The sequence below is a fragment of the Mauremys mutica genome, chromosome 4, assembly GCF_020497125.1.
Source record: "Mauremys mutica isolate MM-2020 ecotype Southern chromosome 4, ASM2049712v1, whole genome shotgun sequence".
NCBI classification, from domain to species: domain Eukaryota; kingdom Metazoa; phylum Chordata; order Testudines; family Geoemydidae; genus Mauremys; species Mauremys mutica.
This window is the reverse complement of record NC_059075.1, coordinates 108,681,218-108,699,761: the sequence shown is the minus strand read 5'-3', so window position 1 is coordinate 108,699,761 and position 18,544 is coordinate 108,681,218. Positions and strand designations below refer to the sequence as shown.

General features: G+C 48.7%; 1 protein-coding gene across 1 annotated transcript in view; it reads right to left on the bottom strand.

Moving 5' to 3' along the window:
• Positions 1-341: 341 nt before the first annotated feature.
• Positions 342-18,544, bottom strand: part of CTSD (cathepsin D) — a 34,192-nt gene continuing 15,989 nt past the window's right edge. Inside the window, exons 4-9 of the mRNA XM_045014660.1 lie at positions 16,124-16,242; positions 9,833-10,032; positions 7,741-7,863; positions 6,042-6,186; positions 3,744-3,842; positions 342-2,029 (exon numbers count right to left, since the gene is read on the bottom strand). Coding sequence (XP_044870595.1) covers positions 1,868-2,029; positions 3,744-3,842; positions 6,042-6,186; positions 7,741-7,863; positions 9,833-10,032; positions 16,124-16,242 — 848 coding nt within the window. The 3' untranslated portion in view covers positions 342-1,867. The remainder of the gene's footprint in view (positions 2,030-3,743; positions 3,843-6,041; positions 6,187-7,740; positions 7,864-9,832; positions 10,033-16,123; positions 16,243-18,544) is intronic.

Genomic DNA, 18,544 nt, shown 5'->3' with positions numbered 1-18,544 from the left:
TCCCTAGTGCGACTGGCCTCCTATATGCCCCCAGGCACATTACTGCTCTCACTGCCTGGGGAAATCCTGTCTCCACTAAAGTCAGTGGCAAAATTCCAATTGACTTCAGTGGGGTCAGGATTTCACACCATACATTACTCCCAATCCTCTCATCTTACTGCTACCATTGGTGTTAAACTGGCTCACACCAGGGCAGGATCTGCATCTTTGACTTTTCTTTCTCTCTCTCTCTGCGTTGTGCCATCGCTCATGCTGCATTATACACTTGGGGGCCCAAGCCAAAGCCCACTGAAGTCAATGGAAGTCTCTCTGTTCACTTCAGTGGGCTTTGGATCAAAGCCTTGATAACTCTACCAAGCTCACTCTCTCCCACTTCCTCAAAACCGTACTTAAAAACCCACTTGATCTCCCTCTGTCTACCAATCACTACTTGCAGTCCCTCCCCTGGACTGCTGCCCCATGTTTGTCTTGGCTAAGGGCCTGACAGGGTGAACAGTTTTGTATACGTAGTTGCTGGCTCTTGACTGGGAAAGTGTGGGTCTGTGCGCATGACCATTAACTGTAAGCTCTCCAGAGCGGGCAATGTGCCTCACTTTATATTTGTACAGCAGGGTGTACGTTTACCTGGTTTTGAATAAGAAAAGTAAGCTAGGGTTTGGAATAGGGAGTGTAGAGTAGAGATGAATTGGCTTCCAAAGGCTCAGAGGTTTGGTAAAAAGAAGCACCTGGAACTTGAGATGCTTCCCCAAACCTCTTTGATCTGGAAGTCTTGCAAGTCTCCCATCTGACTGCTAATAGTCTCTGGTTTGATCAGATCAAAAATACCATGAGTAAAGTCTTCAAAAGCAGCTAAGTGACTTGAAAGCACCTAAACCCCATTTACTGTCAGTGGGACCTAGGGCTTCTAGGTAACTTAAATGCTTTAAAAAAAACAAAACCCTCCCAGCTCAATAGCTCTTGACAAATTTTCCCAAACTGTAGGACTTTAAGAAAAAACCCCAACCAACCAAACTATTTCAAACCTAAGAAGTTTGGGTCATCTCTTATTTTATCTGAACTGGTTTGCTCAGCCTTAAGTGTAAAGATGGGCCATTGCAGACTCAAAGACCATCATCAAATCCTACCATGGTCCCCTTCCCGTTTCTTCTCCCTGAGGGTTCTACTGGCTGGAGCCCCTATTGTCATCCCTGCCCAGTGAAACACGTCAACAGAGATGGTCACACCACGGTAAGTGCTCCCGTTGTGCTGCCACGACACAAGAAACTCGGTTAATGTGTTTTGATCCTAAGCCTTCCCTTGTGTATTTTAAGGGATGGCTCATGCAGCCATCTCTCGATCACCCTCCTCAGCTTCACACGAGAAATTAGTCTCACAAGGAAGCACATTAAAACACAAGCTTATTAAGAGCCACCAGACTATTGCTTTTCTTCCCCATGTGACTCAGAGCAGCCACAAGACAAAGTCAGCTCCCTCACCCTGTCATTGGTTAGAGAAGAGGAATAAGGAGAAAGTTTTCTGCATGTACATATATAACCCCCTCTTCCCCTCCCAGTAGAACAGTGAATCTAATGACCATTACCAATGTGGGTTCTCTGCAGGAGGAGTGGAATCGCAGCTTCATTACCTAATATTTAAAATGGAGCTGGAAGATCTAACAAGGTGGGGCTGCTCTAGATTGAGTGATGCGCTAGAGCTCTCTGATTATCACTTATTCAAGAGACGGCAAAGGGTCATTAAGAGGGCACTAATATTGTTTCCTTTTTAATTTTAAATCTATTTCCATTTCTTTTATTTCCTCATTTGCTTCCTAATCCTGGGACTCACTCTCTACAGTGCGTGTGTGTGGCAGGGATGGTGGGGCAGGCACTCAGACACACTTGGCAAAGCCAACAGAGTCATTATCACGGTCAAACACGGTGTAGTAGGGGCCAATGAACACGTCTCCCAGGATCCACAGCGGGCCCCCGGGAGGTGGGATGTCCAGGGCTGAAAATCCACTCAGGCAGATGGTCTCTCCCTGTACAGAAACCTACAGGAAAGAATGAGAAGGTCAGTAGAAGGACGAGTCTTTCATCCCTTCCCCCATCCACCCACAAGCTCCGGTCTAGGGCACCAACTGGTGGAACTGACTCTACGTGGTACAAGGTATTAACTGTCATCATCTATCATGACAGAGACTGGCCCTGAGCTCTCCAAACCCAGTGGCAGATGGACTGCAATAGTAGAGGAGGTATTGAAAGAGTCACATGATGTCCTGTCCATTATTGCTCACCCTGCCTCCCTAGTTTCATCCACTGCAGGAGCTGATGGCTTTACTCAGGCTACGTCTACACTTGCAGATGTAGAGTGCCGGGAGTTAAACCGGCCCTCAGAGACAGCAGCAGGGAAAGCGCTGCCGTGTGTTCACACAGTGCTCCTTGTGACTGTGGAGCATGTCCACATTAGCAGCTCTTGCAACGCCTCAGAGAGCAGTATAATTATGGTAGCCATCCCAGTGTGCAAGTGCCTGCAGTGTGCTTTAGAAAGGGTTTGCAATGCCTAATGGGGCAGGCACAGTGTCACATGATGCAGGTTTCCCAATCCTCTTGTTGCAGGGCATCCTACTAGATTGCCAGCTGCTTTTCAAATGGGGCGGGGGGGAAGTGTGACAGGGAGTGTGTTGTGTGTATGAGACAATGTGTTTTGGGGGCAGAGAGTGTGTCAGCATGCTGTCTTGTAAGTTCAGACAGCGGCAGGGGGAAGGGGAAAACCCCAACATCAGCCCCAACCTCCCCACCGCCTCACACACGCACAAATGCCTGCATCTGCAGCATTCCACAGTAATGGTTACTTGTCCCAGAGCAGATAAGCATGCTGGCTGTCAGAAATGGAGCTTTGAAAGGGGATAGCTGCATGTCTGCAGCCGAGTTCAAGACAATGACAAGAGTGGCCACTTGACTTAAAGGGATTATGGGACGTTTCCAGAGACCAATCACAGCACAGTAATGCAACAGTCATCCACACTGACACCCCAGCACTTCAGTCCGGGTGCAGAAAGCTCTATGCTTCTCGTGGAGGTGGATTACCAGGAGCGCTCCAGCTGTGGAGTCCAGGCTCTTTAAGTGCCTTGGCGGTGTGGACACCTCAGGAGCTGGGTGCCCGGGTCTGATTTAATGTGCTCTAACTTGCAAGTGTAGACAAGGACTTAGTCGTCTCCTACTACTGCAACAAACCAGTGGAGGTCTCCATTGCTCTCTACAGATCCAGCAGCTGAAATTCACAGGACAACATCCTGATTCTTCAGACTCATGCTTCTCCCTGAGTCTGGCACACAGGGGTCCCATCTGGAACCGTAGTGCATGGAACCAATTCTGACCTTACACACACTGGTCTAACTCTCTGCAGAGTTACTGCTGATTTAGACCAGAGTGAGCGAGGTGACAGTCAGACCCTGTGATTGAAGCTCTGGGCTGATCCTGCCCCACGTATCCTGCTTTGGAGTCTTGCCTGCTCTCTTGAATAGAAGAGGTTATGACGCAGACTCAGATAGGACTGGCAAGCAGTTAACCTTGCAGCAGTGAACAGGCACTATCCTGGCAGGACTCATGAGGGCATTGGGGTGAAACCCCTGATCTACTGAGGTGGTAAGACTACCACTGACTTCAGAGGGGCCAGGATTTCACCACGACAGCCCTGCCTCCTACATCTAGGTGAGAAGAGCTAGCGTAGGAAAGGGAGCTGGGTAGAAGCGGCTCTGGACTCACCTTGAAGACGTACTGTTCTCCGGTGAGCTCATAAGGCTTTCCTCCTAGCATGAGAGTGACGACGGGAAGGGACGACACTTTATCGCAGGGGATCACGTACTGAAAAGGAAACAGCAGCAGCACACTGAAGCATGAGACCCCATGGGCACAGAAAGGCTGCTGGCTGGCAGGCTTAAGGAAAAGGGGGTCGCTATGGGAGATGGCCAGGCCTCTCCTTCTGTGCTCAGACAGCCTTCTGCGGGTTAAGGGGAAAAAAAAGGAAAGGAGGCAGCCTATGGTAATTAGCACCCTCTAGCCTTAAATCGAATCCAAATGGGTTCTTTGCTGAGGTATGGGCCCCTTACGATCAGAAGGGCTCAGCACAGTTCAGTGAACAGAGTTTCAGACAGCCAGTGGGAGGCGGCGTGGTCCTGGGGGTAGCACACTGCCCTGAGAGTCAGAAGACCTTGGTTCCGGCTCCCAGCTCTGCAACAGATTTGCGGTGAGAGACTTGTGGCAAGTCACTGCATCACCCTGCTGGGCTCTCCTCCCACCCTTTGTCTGCGATGAAATGGGAATATAATGCCGTTGGGCTCCTTTGAAAACCTCACACTCAGAGCTCTTCGGGGCACAGACTATTTTACTAAGTGCACATGTAGCGCCCATGCACAATGGAGCCCCCTAGTAGCTGCTGAACTAATGAATAAAAGCACAAAACACTGGATGCAAAGCAGGAGCAGGGGCACAAATACAGGGGTTCAAGTCCCTCAATCCCTTGGCCAGCCGGGCCCCAAGTTGCTCTCCACAGACCCAGGTTTGTCAGTGGGGCTCGTTAGGGGCTATGCTGGGGTATGTAATGAGCATGTGTCTGTTGCACTTTATGTTTAGGGAGATCTCAAGGGCTTGTAACACTGTATTCTTACATCCTGCCTGGGACAGCTGGGCTTATGGCAACTGGTTCTGTTCTAGCACCGGGGAAGCCCTCGGAGGGAGATGCTTTCAACCGCTGTTTGGCAAGTCATATTACTGAGATTGTAAATGCTTTGGGGCAGGGGGTATCTCTTCATTAGGCATTTGTACAGTCTCTAGCACAGTAGGGATAGGGCCCTCTAGCTGCTACTGCAATAGAAATAGATAGTGTTAAACAAAAAAAAACCCTAGAGACTCTGGATAGGTGCAATCCATCTAATTATAAATAAATCCTCTCAGTGGTGTTGATGGGGCCTGGAGAGAGCCAGGTCCAGAACGAATGTCATTACATTACAGGCACCCGTATCCCTGCAGAAATTAATAAGGCTGAACCCAATAGTGCTCTATATACATTATTCCAAAACCCTACAGAACTTCTTAGAGGAGATCCCTCATAGGACATTTATTAACAGAATCCTAGACTGGGGACTTGATTCTCTATTAGGTTCTATAGGATGGTGACATTCTCATTGTCTATTAAGTCTTGTAGGACTTTTGTGCAAGTGCTTTCAAATGTGAATTTACCCCCCGCGCCTTCCCCGACTGCTACAGGGAGGGGTTACAAGGTCTGAGCCAAAGCCTACTGAAGTCGATGGGATCAGGCCTTAATTCTTGTCCCAGCTGGCCAAGAAACAGCATGGGAGACTATTAAACTCCCGTCCGTTTCCTCACTGGCTGCTTCGCTCTTAGTTTATCCAGAACTGGCACAATCATGGTTCAGGGGGTTGGGATTTCTCCATGACAACTTGCTCCTCCCACAGAAGCAGGTCAGTTTCCAAAGTAGGAGAGAGAATCTAAGCTCACGAGCTGCGGTTCAGGATAGGGAAGGGCAGCGTGTTCCCCTCCCTCTCTCAGGCTGCTGCCCTTAATTCTCTGTATGGGGCTGTAAAGCGTACAGCACCCGGCTCACCGTGCCAAAGAAACAGCAGGTCCCTGCCCCAAGGAACTCGAAGTCTAGAGGCACAAGGGGACGTGATGCAGGACAGACAAAGACTTAAGTGCTGATGGAACACTACCATTGGGTTTTGGGAGACGTGGGCGAGGAGAGGGAGGGGATTTGGGTCATATTAATCAGGAGACTTTTCAGGAGAAGGAGAAAAGGAATCCCCCCCAAGAGAGGCTTGGGCAGAGCACAGAGAGTGGGAAGGGGCAGTAGGAGGAAAGACAGGCAGAGATGCAAGGAGGGACAGAAATAAGAGATCTGCAAAGTAAGGAGAAGCTTGATATTAAAGCTGTCTGAAGAGGGGAAGCCAGTGTAGAGATTCCACGGGGTGGGGGCACCAGTCTTTTGGAATACTCAGCCCTCTCCAAGTTTCCAATTCACCACCCAGCTTCTCTGCCAGGGTTTACCTGTCCTTTGATGAGTGGCTTAGCCCCGATGGCAGCCTGCAGCGCCTTCACCTCCTTCGTTGGCCCTGTAATGAGCGAGGTTCCTGTGTCCACAATAGCTTCACAGCCCCCTTTGCACAGGGTCAGGCCGTTGGCAACATCCAGTCTATGTGAAAAAGAAGATTCCCAGATAATAAAAGCCCTCTGTGGGTTGCAGTTCAGGTTGCAAATATGAATCAGTTACTTAAACAGGGGGAAAAAACCTTAACAGAACAGTATAAAAATACTGGCAAACTGGTGTAGGGGAATTAACAGTTAAAACTCCCAGAATATGCTGAAGTATGGAAATACCTAGGTCTTGATCCAGCAAAGCACTTGAACAAATACCTCACTTTAAGTGAATAGCCCCATCAACTTCAATGAGAGCACTTATGTGATTGAAGTTATACATACTTTGCTGCAGCAGGGCCAGCAAATTTCTTTAATTTCTGCCTGGTATCTCACAGCTAGCTGACATGCTAAACCTGTTACCATGATGCGTTAACCAGGATGATGACATATAAACCTGTATGTACTTTGGTACTTCCCCTGCAGATATCTGAATCTGTTTCCACAGTGGTTTATGCAGCAGTACGTACCACCATGGGTGGCAAAGGGTTAAAAGGGTTGTGTAACATTTCCCGCTTCAAAGGAAGTATAGTAGGCAGGTGATCAGCTCTGGTTTGGCCTTTGCTGATGTTAAGTATCACAATACTCTGCACTGTTAAAAAACCTTCCAGTCAAGGGTCTCAATGTACTCTGCAAACATTAAATAACTTGAGGATAATGATACTTGACCCATGTGCCAGGGAAGGGTGGGAGGCACTTGGAGATCCTTAGATAAAGGCACTCTACACGGTCCTGTCTACACTACAGAACCTTTGCCAGTGTAGCTATACCAGCAGAGGCCCCTCGTGTAGACACAGCATATGCTAACAGGAGTTTTTCTGTTGGCATAGTAACAGCACTTCCCCATATGACATTAGCTATGCTGAGAGATGCCCTCTTCTGTCACTATCAGGGCATTGATGCTGGGGGAGGAGGGGGTTACAGGCACAGCTAGATCAGCTGTGGCTCTTTCCACACCCCTGACTGACAAAGCTATGCCAACAAACCTGTGTAGGGTAGACCTGTTCTAGAGCTTGGAACAGAAATCCAGGCTTCCTGGCTAACAGCCCTCTGCTTGGACCACGCAACCAGGCCCAGTCCCTCCCCCTCACTTCCTTGAGCAATGCAGAGTGCTTACTACTGCCTGCCTATAAAAAGAGGGCCCCTTCCATCAAGTGCTGAATTCCTTGAGCCCCACTCAGCCTTTACGTACAAGCAACTCCAGGGTTTCATCCCCACTGGGAACGATAGCAATTGGTGTAGCGAGGCCCTGCGGGGAGGTAGGCAAAGCTGCCAGAAGCCATGATTTGACGAGTTTACTCCTGCTTGAAGCTGGCATAAGCTGCAGCTTATAAGTGTTTGCACTGGTGGCTTGTGCCCAGCACAGAGCAGGCCTGAATGAAAACAATGGGACTTACACCCATGTATTCGAGGGCAGAATTTATCCCATTGTCTTCCGCCTCTCCCCACTTCCCAGGGACTAACTGGCTAGGTGTGAAGAGTCCTGTCCAGGCGCGCGTGCGCGTGTGTGGGTCAGACAGACAGGGCATGCGGAAAGGAAGGTGGAACTCACTCATCCATGTGGATCTGCCAGTATGCCTTGCGTGAGACATTCACCCAATTGAAGTTTCCAGTATAATACTTGGGGTCAGTCCCTCCCAGCAGCAGCTCCCCTCCAGGCTGAGCTGATGGGTCCCTGAAAGAAAAGACGCAGAACATCAATTCAGCTGAAGTGGGAGGGAGGCAGACACTGCTGCTCCAAGCACGCTCATTCCACAAGGGATCCCCGTGCACTCATGCCAGGGGAGAGCGCGAGCAGGGCACCCGCATATGAAAGATATCAAAATATTAAACCACCAACATTGTGGCTTAGGCTGTGAGGGGATATAAGGGAACTCCAGCATGTCTTAGGCTAGCTGAGGGCTGAGCCATCCTGTAACAGCCACGCACGTTGTGTTGAGACCTGGAGAAACTCACTGCACGCAAGGAAAGAGCAATGGAAGAAGGATCATTGCTCACTGACAGCCCAAGACTGGCCAACTTCTTTTACCACTAGCTCCAGGACTAGAGAGACAAACACAGCCTATTTCTTTATCGCCCTTGCATTTGGGGGTAGGGCAGGGGCAGAATAAGCTCTGTCACCCCGTGCACTAGTACAATACCCTTCAGCCAGCCAACAACATGCGTTTATGTGGGAAGGGATGCAGCTGATCAAATGATACATTGTGATTGCCTGACTCACGGCCCAGAGAACCACATTCTCCAGGTTATTTCAAACACACAGATTGCAGCTGACTAGGTGTGAGGAAGCATCGCTATGGGGGATTTTTAGCCGTAACTGAACCAGAAACCCGCCCCCCCCCATAAGACATTTTTCAATCCAAGGAGTCTCGTCTCTCCCGGGAAAATGGAAAACCATGCTCAGGTCTGTAGGGGTGGTGATGGGTATGACCGAGCCAGCAAGGGTATGACAGGGCCTCCTGCTGCCATGATCCTAGTCCTCCCTCCATATTGTCTTTTCCCACTCATCTCCCACTCCTCTTGGAACGCACAGCCTCTCCTAGCCCACCTCAGCACCACATTCAATCCCTCCTCTTAGAAACAAAGCCCCTGAATCTCCCCTTCCTCACACTGGTTTCATACCAATGTAGCTCTGTGGTGGTACTCCCAACTGTCACTGGTGCAAGGGGGAGGAGGAATCAGGCCTAAACTCCTTCAGCAAGGCCCACCAGTGATTCCCATCACTACGTGCTATGTGCACAGGCTTGATGTGAACCAACCCAGAAGGAATTCACGACTCCTTCCCAGTCCAGAGTTTGTCTTTCAGCCAACATATACACAGTGGGTAGAGTTCTTCACTATCTGAGACCTCATTCCCCATTGCTCTACCCCTTGGGTAGGCATCTGGGTATACTTGGTCCTGCCTCAGTGCACGGGGGGGACTGGATGACCTCTGGAGGTCCCTTCCAGCCCTACTTTGCTATGACACTATTAACGCCACCTGTGCAAAGTGGGTGTGAAAGGCTACCATTTTGATCAGGTGGCATGAACACACCCACTTTGCACCGGTGGAGGTGACTGTCTAAGGGGCCAGACAGAAAAACGTAGGCCTGGATAGAGGGAGCTGCTGAGCATCCTCAAGTCTTTTTGGGGCGTTCCATCTCCTCAAAGGATCGGGCCATTTGATTGTAAGCGCCTCAGGGCAGGATGTGCACTGACTTGCCCAGTGACAAACATGCTGTAGGCATTCAGGAAAGGGAATGTTCCACAGCTGCTGTAAATCAGCAGAGCTCCAGAGAACTGAAAATAATCAGTTTGTTGTAAAATAAATAAATAAAAAGCAGATTTGTCTGGAGCTCTTCAGTCAGTTGCCCGATGCCAAGCAACCCGTGGGAAGTAGCTACAGCGAGAGATGAATGCCCACTCTCCCTGAAGGAGTAAGGGTGTCAGAAAACACACCCTATTGCAGGAATGGGATTCTGGGGCCAGGCCCTCCTCTGGTGTAAAGGGATGCAGCTTCACTGATTTCAATACAGCTGTGGCCCTTTACACCAACTGAGGATCTGACCCTTGGAATGAGGGTGGGAGGACAGGAGGTGGCCCACAGGTTGGAGACAGCCAGACGTGATGTCTCAAGAGTGAGCTCCGTGCCCCCATAACGTCACCTGTTGAGGTAGAAGGAAAAGATGTTCTTGTCCACCAGCTTCTGCTGAATGACGTTATCGAAGAAGGGTGTGACTTTGTCCACAGAGATCTTCGGGAAGGCCATGCCCATAATGCCGTCGAACTTGGCAGCGATGAAGGTTATGCCAGGTTGCTTGGTTGCTTCACCAAAGATCTGGTCCTTGACAACTAAGTCACCAATCTGCAGGGAGGAGGAAAAAAATCCACCCAAAACCAAGATGGTTAAAAAGAGACAGTTTCAGAGTACTGGGGTGGGAGAAAGCACTTTCCTGGAAACAGGATGGAGGTCAATGTGAGAGAGCTGTTCTCTAGTCTAGCACTGGCTAGAGAGATCCTGCCCCATAATGCGTGCCTCACAGAGAAACCACGGGTGGGTCTCGGGTCAGAACGCTATGCTACAAATACAGGCCATTGGAGATGCAACTCCCACTTAGTGCAGGCAGACCAACATTGGGTTCTCATAGCTCCTCATGAATGGCGTAACAGGAAATGCTTATGCTCCCTTCCCTGGATCAGACTTACTCCTCTAGCTGCTCTCTCATTTCTCTTGGCTCGCTCTCTTTGAGCCCATCGGCTTGATCTGTGCCCCCACCACTGAACTGGAAAAACAGCCCTCCTGCAGGTCACCTGACACTCCCTGCCCCAAGGAGCTAAGCTTTTTGTTCAGCGTTTGTACAGTGCCCAGCATAATGGGGTTCTGGTCCATGACTGGGGCTGCTAGGTGCTATGGTAAGACACGTATCAGTAACAATAACAAATCCCATTCGGTCCTTGGCTTTCACCTCATGGCTTCCCTGGCCCTGCGCTTTCCTGATTTCTCCTCATGCTCTCAGTGTGTTTTTCAGTGACTTCTTAGCCTCCTCTCTGCCCCACACGATTCTGTATTCTTTCCCCCGCTTTGTACTCCCTCTCTTTAGGGGACGCCATTTCCCACCCATTCCCTCACCTGCCACAACGACCACCCCCATACTGCCCTCCTCCCTAACCTCTGCAGTTGTGTGTCCAACTCCAGTTCAAAATGGCTCCCCATCACCACCGGCAGCGCTGTTATCCTTCCCGTCTCCGCGCTCTGTCCGCACACACATCTGGCCAGTTGCTGAGTCCTGTAGCTTCTACCCGCCCTTTCCTTGCTATCCCCTTACTGAGGTCATCCCCTGCAAACCTCCCCCCCACCCCCCCCGCAACAATCATCTCCTGTCTGGCTTGACTGCCTCACTGCTCTCCCCAATCAAAGGCATGTCTGAGGCAACCACTGCTAATGGGAGCTCCCATTGTGACCACATCACTTCTGCTCTTTCAGTCCCTCCACTGGTTTCTGGTCACTTACTGCATTGTATTCAAGTTCCTGTTCCTTACTCTCAAGGCCCTACAGAATCCTGTCCCACCTACAACTTCCCCTTTCATTCCCAATGCGCCTACTCACCTTTCCCTTCCTTCCGCTCTCAGCAGCCATCATGCTCCCCCCTACTCCAGAAACAACCTCCCTTCCTGCATCGCTCTTTCCTCCTTCAAACCCCATCTAGCTTATTCTCCTAGCTAGAATCTGTAGCCTCCCCTCATGAACTGCTCGTCTGTGCCACACGTCTGTCTGTCTAGTGGGATTTGGACTGCACGTCCCTCAGTGTAGGGGAAGTTTCCCCATCTACATTTACGGCCCTACTTATGCCCTTTGAATCAGGAGACCCCAAACATTCAGAAAGCAGACACCATAGATGCTGGCTCCCACAGTTCTCAGGAAAGCAGGTCATGAAATTGAGGTGGGCACTAAAGGGCTGTGTTGGGGTGGTGGGAGGGGCAAAGTGGCAATCTGACTGATATGAATTTAAGGTCAGCTCTCTTGCCAGACTCATGGCTAGAAGGACTGACATGGTGTAAAGCACTAGGAGATCACGGAAGTCAATGGAGCTAGGATGATTTACACCAGATGGGGATCTGGCCTTTGGTTTCTAGCTCTAGCAGTTTACGAGATCTTATGGCTTAAAATGATCACAGGCAATTTTACCAATTGGACCAGGATGCTTTCAGAGTCCTAACCATCATTCCTCAGTCCACCCTGGCTGGGTCTTAAACTCCCATTGGCAGCATTACAGTGAGATGTACTGAACTGAAATGAAAAGCGCAGCCTCTCTGACCTGACATCAGAAAACGATCCCTTGTAAATGACTAAAATCCCCTCAGGATTAAACAGTGCCTCGCTCTGTGTCAGTGTATAAAGGTGTGTGCGCAGGCCTGGTATGTGTACAGAGAGCTCTTATTTTAACTGGACTAAGAACACTTTGTTTCAAAGTGTAAATTTGTTTCACAAGAGACAAAAGCCACAGAGCAGGATGTGGGGCAGAAAGGATCTGAGTGACACGTCCGGTAACGCACTGAGAAGAGGGAGGCATTTTCAGAAGTGATAAAAGGCACTACCGCAGCACAACTTCAGTTTTTAAACAATAGCAATAAAATATTTGACGGGCCTGATCCCTAGCTGGAGCAACGCTGATTTATGCCAACCGGGGAGCTGACCAAAAATCGCTAACATTTTTACACGCACAAAGATAGCCAGGCGTGCAAGCATTTTCAGGCTTGAAGCCTGAGAGCGTCTTTAGCAGAGCAAAGGCATTGGGTTACAGAACTTTCCCTCTCTAAGTCACTGGTTTGGCTCCCATCCAGGTACATAATGATCAAAAATCATTACTAGCTGATGGCTGTTTGGTGGCCTCACTCCAGTTCCTTGCAGAGAGGTATCACGCATCACATCCTGCAATTGGCACACTAGTTAGCAGCCTCAGCAGAAAGACCAAAAACGGAGAGGGGTATGAAGGCCAAATCCTCAGCTGGTGTAGGGCAGGGTTAGCTCCAATGACTTCAGTGGAGTGGGGGCAATTTACCCCAGCCGGGAATCTGGCCTTGAATTCTCCCTTCCTGCTGTGTGGCTAAATGAGGACTTCACTGTGCAGGGCCATCAGCCCAGCACTCACTGGTCTGTGCTTTCTGTCCTGTACCTATAACGCACCCCCCAAGCTCCCTGTGAAGCTAGAAACCCTTGGCAGAACTCAGGATCACCAGCACTCTGCGAGGCAGAGGTTCCCCTGCTACAGCTGCATTCATCGTTTGTTACTTGGAGTGCGATTCCCACCTCCATCAGGAAGGCAGAAAGTTTTCTACAAGGCTGGTGAAGCATGGGGATAGGCTTCCAAGGAAGGTTGTGGAATCCTCCTCACTGGAAGTTTTTAAGACCAGATTGGACAAACACCTATCAAGGATGGTCTTGGTTGGTCCTGCCTCAGTGTGTGGGGATGGACTAGAGGACCTCAAAGTCCCCTCCAGCCCTATATTTCTGTGTTTCTATTACTTCTCATGGGGTGTTTTTCCCTGGGATGTTCAATAAAGGTTCAGGATGCCCTGAATGACTGTTTAGGGGCTGGGATTTGGGGGAAAGCAGAGAAGGGAAAGACAGTCCTTCATTCCCTCTTAACTAGTCAGCTGTCCTTGCCAAACACCTGCCAAGCCAGACCACAGCTGGCAAATCCTGACTTTGAGGGCGCTTTGCTGATATCAACCTGCTGAGCATCTGGCCCAGCCTGATGGTTGCATTTTAAGTCTGGGCTCAGACCTTGACAATGGCTCCCATTTCACATCTCTTGTGCATCCCAAGCCTCTCTCTGACATCAGTGGAAATTTGGGGTGTGCAATGAATGCAGGATCCAGCCCAGTACGGGAAGCCACTTGGGATCCCAGCATTTAGCGCCCCACCTCTGAGTGCCAAGAACCCACTGCAGTGCTCCCTTGGATTGTAAACTCAGCTCATCATGGGATAGACTTCAATCACTTCCGCACACAGGGAAGCTGAACATTGCCAGTTGCAATAGCTGCAGAGAGCCCTTTCCCCCCGCCCAGGCAGGCTCAGGAACAAACTAATTAAAGAGAAGGCATTACAGTGATAATTAAAAAAAGCTGCAATTTTCCTTCTGACTCATTTCGCTCCCTCCATTAAACTGGAGAGCACTGAAACCTACTACCACAATCCCATAAAGCCAGCTGCTTTGGATCGCCGCCCCACTCCATCACGGGAGCAGCTCCTTTCAAACGGCCTCTTCATCTCTCCAGTCACCTGTGCCCAGCTCCCCCCCGCTGCTCTCTCCCTGCAATCCTCCAATCCCACTAGCAGCAACTGACAGCACAGGGCAAAGCAGACATCTCTATTGGCGCTAGACTTTTTTTTTTTTTTTTAAACCTAACAGAAGTGGAACATTTATTGCTAAATGCAAAATGACTTCATTCGGCAACAGCAATAAAATCCTTGTAAGGGGTTTTAGTGAATCCTAGAAGCTTCCTGAATGGAAATGACTAGGGTCTAGCTCGGGAGTGGCCAACCTGAGCCTGACAAGGAGCCAGAATTTACCAAGGTACATTGTCAAAGAGCCACAGTAATAAGTCAGCAGTCCCACCCCTTCCCATCAGCTCCCCTCTTCCCTCCAGCCCCCAGTGCCTCCTGCCCATCAACAACCCCACCAATCAGCACCTCCCCCTCACTCCCCACACCCGCCACAAGCAGGCTCGGGGGAAGGGGCGGAGTGGGGGCAGAGCAGGGGGTTGCACTCCCTGGCGCATTGGAAAGTTAGTGTCTGTAGCTCCAGCCCTGGAGTCAGCACCTATGCAAGGAGCCGCACATTAACCTCTGAAGAGCCGCATGTGGCTCCGGAGCCATAGGTTGGCCACCCCTGGTCTAGATCATCTCGAGCTGAACGTTGTGATGCCAGGGAACTAGGTATGGGAGGCAGGGACAGAGAGCTAGAATGGAGGTACAGGGATAGCACTGGACTCTGCAGATCTCCCAAGACCAGTGCAGTATTTGGGGGTGGAAATAGGGAGGGGGGGGGAGGAAAGATCTACTGGTTTTGGAGGTCAATCCTTGCTCATTGTGGGGTGGCAACTCCTCTCACTCATCCAGGCAATACTGACAGTCAATCTTAGCAAGGGGAAACTCACTAATGGCATCATCTGAACTCAGTGCAAGTCTGCCCATTGATCGATTCATTTTGAATCGGTCCCAGAGTCTCCTGGCGCTTACGGGGATAACACCTACAAGGGGATGTTCTGGCTGTAAGTCAAGGATTTCTGCACTAGTCTAGAAAAGATTCTGGCAGAGGGGAGCCAGAGTCTAGTCCAAGCCAGATTGGAAATTCAGTTCCGGCTGTTCCTCTGCGCCGTGAGGTGGAGAGAGAGAGGGATCCCTTTCTTTTGACACCAGCAGATTTCGTTAGCCAACACTTTTAAACTGGGACAGACAGAGAAAATGCCAATGGATTTCTGGGCCTACCTAAAATAGCAAAATAGATACATCTATAAACCTAAGCAAGTTTAGGGCTCTTAAGCCAACACTGAAGACTAAGGCCCAGATCCTCAGAGGTATATAGGCTCCTCACTTGCCTTGATTTCAACACCTTTGAGGACCTGGCCCTACGTAATTTGGAAGCCCAAGTCCCAGTGACTTTCAACAGGATCTGAGCGCTAAGTCACAGCTGTGACTTTGAAAGCCCTGAGCCCACATTTTCAAGAGTGATTTCAGGCATCTCATTTTCTGAGTGCCTAACTTGAGAGACACTGAAGTAGCCTGATTTTCAGAGGATGGATGCTCTGCACTTCCTGGTAATCAGGTCCCTTTAAGTTGTCTCAAGTTGAGTGCTGGAAAAAAGGATGCACCGCCCCAAAAATCACAGGTCCCTTGAAAATGTAGGCCCCAAGTTTCTACACAGAAGCAGAATCAGTGCAATGCAGGCAATAGCAGGGCAAGCTTATCCCAGACTGCCTCAAGTCTGATATGATGGAACTACCTCTAGTGGACGTAGGGTAGTTTAATCTCCATTTTCACTCAGTGCTTAGCCTCGCTAATGAGATCTGCCAATTGCAACATGGACAAGCGTCCCTGGGGGAGGTGGACTGAGATCCTCAACTAAGGCCCTGGCTCAGCAAAGCACTTAAACAAGTGCTTACCTTTAAGGAATAGTGGGATGCAGTCTTTCCCAGTGACTAGCGAACTGGACTGGGAGTCGGGAGACATGGGTTCTATTCCTAACTACCACTGGCCTGCTAGGTGACCGTCGGCAAGTTAATTCCCCCTCTCTGTGCCTCAGTTTCCCCACCTTACGATACTGACCTGTGTAAAATGCTTTGAGATCTGATGGGTATTGCTAAGGCCCATTGAAATCAAAGGCACATGCCTGAATTCCTGGATCAACGAGGGCCTAAATGGGTTGCAGAAGTGAAGTACAGCCATTACTAACCCCCACAGCATCCACGCTGAGGAATCCAGACAGGCTCCCGGTTCCATAATGGATGGCGAAAGCTGTGCCGTTCTTCTGGTACGTACTGGATTTGGAGGAGTCGTATTTGTGATGGATCACTGCAGCGAGGAATAGAAATATAGGAGATACACACAATATTAATGCTGCTCAGCAATTTCTACAGTGTGTTGCCTGTTTGAAGCACTGGTCAGGCATTAGCTAATTAAATGAGCTGGTCCCAAAAAAAGTTGGGAAAATTTCCCCCAATTTTTCTGTCAAAATTTCAACAAAAATTTGAAATTAAAAAAAAAAAAAAAAAAAAAAGAAGCTGTCAGGAAGTCCTAGAAATTAATGTCACAATCTGCCTGAGAGGTGCGACAGAGGGATTATTATCCCCATTTTACACATGGGGGGAGGGGAAGAAGCAGAGACGTCAAGGTCACACTAAATTCAGTGGTGGAACATAGATCAAGAAACTCGGGACTTCCAGGCTCCTATTCCCATGCTCAGAACTCCAGACCATGCTGTCTCCCCTGCTCTTAAAAGTAAATGTATGTTGAAGGAGAGGGTAAGCAGAGCCCTGATTCTTACATATGCCAATTCCGGAATGCCTTATAAAGCATTTCTAACATGCAAGGAATTCAATTATGAGATCCGATTTAGCAGCTGAATAGGATTTGGCTACCATATTTAGAGACTAGACTACACATGGCTGTTATGTCAGGGGACATTAGAAACCGCAAGAGTGATGCTCAAGTCACCATAACTGCCCCAAGAGAAAGCTACTTTGTGCTATGGAGAGTTTGGGTGAATTTAAGTATATACAGGTATTAAACACAAGCATTAATTTTTGTATTCACTCATTTATATCACATAGTGTGTCTTTCTTAAAGGCGGTCTGGAAAAGATTTCTTAAAATATACATTTTCTGCCCTTCTTTATAAAGATGACCTGGAAGGTTTTAGTTAAAAAAAAGATGTATTCCTCCACACCTATTTGTTTTATACCTTATAAAGTTCAGGTATTTTATTTATTTCTTCCCCAGTTTTTGCTCCAGGGTGTAAATGGATGTCTCAGCAGACATGGATTGTTTTTAATTATAAGGCTGGAGACAACAAGTCATTAGCAATGACATCCTTGCTCCCAAATGTTTATTCATCCCTGGAATTAAAATAGGTCAAAAGACAAACAAGCCAAAAAGACAGGACCCGATACATCACTGCCTGGCACCTTGGATATAATCACATCTGCGCAAACTCAATTCCAGTTTGGAAGCATTTTACATTTGTTTTGCACTAGAGTAAAATGAGCTATACAAGGTGCAAGTAGAGAATCAGGACTACAGAGCTGTAAATAGACCAGCTAAAATCTCTTCCCCTCTCAAATGCTCAGCTATCTTACTCCTGGCTTGTGGGTTGTCAACATTTCCCTAGTTCTCTAGAGGTACAGAATCTCCAAGATAGACCAGTCCTGAATCAGAGCGTCTCCAGCTTAGACAGGGCCCAAATCTCCAATATATAAAAACAAGTGTGAAACAAACCCACTCAAAATTATATACATCTTCACCTGCCAAACCACTATGAACCATAAAGGGCACAAGTCCAATATTCCCCCCCACACCCTGGCTTTGCAGGTCACCTTTCATGTTTGTATATTTGTTGGCTCCACTTTCTCCATTCTGCTTAAGTAGCACATTCGGTGGCTTTTAAAAGGCATTTTACGACAGTTGGGTTTGACATCTTCTTCTTTGGAGATTTATGATACTGTAACATCACAGGGTGAAAACCTTGTAATTTATAAGCCTTTGGTTTTAGCCGCAACATTTTTTTTTTTAAAAACACGGTTATTATTAATTATAGATCCATAAACATGTGCATGCACATTCTGGGCAACAACACTAGAAACTAGGACAGTTGGTATCAGATCTAGCAAGACAGGCTTTTTTGACAGCATTGAGCAATAGGACAACATAGCTATAATTTGGGGAGAAGCAGAGCGACTCATGGAATGGCTCATTACCCAATCAAGGTCATTCCAAAAAGAATTAATGTGAGAGTGTGTGGGATACGGGGGAAAGGGGAGGGGAAGAGACAGAGCAGGAAGAGAGATGGGAGAAGGAAGGGCCATTAACTTGACAGCACACTGGACTGGGACTCAGGACACATGGGTACTATTCCTGGCTGTCCTGGTGACCTCGGGCAAGTTGCTTCGCCTTTTGGGTCCCATCTGTAAAATGGGGATAAAGATATTGACATCTCCTTTGTAAAGGGTTCGAGCTCTACTGAGGGAAAACTGCTGTAAGAGTTGGACATTATTGTTGTTTTGTATTTCACTCACCGCCAACGCCACTCCCCCACTTCAGGTGGGCCACTGAAAAACCCATCAGCATAGACTTTACTTGTCCCTTTCTCCTCCAGTCAA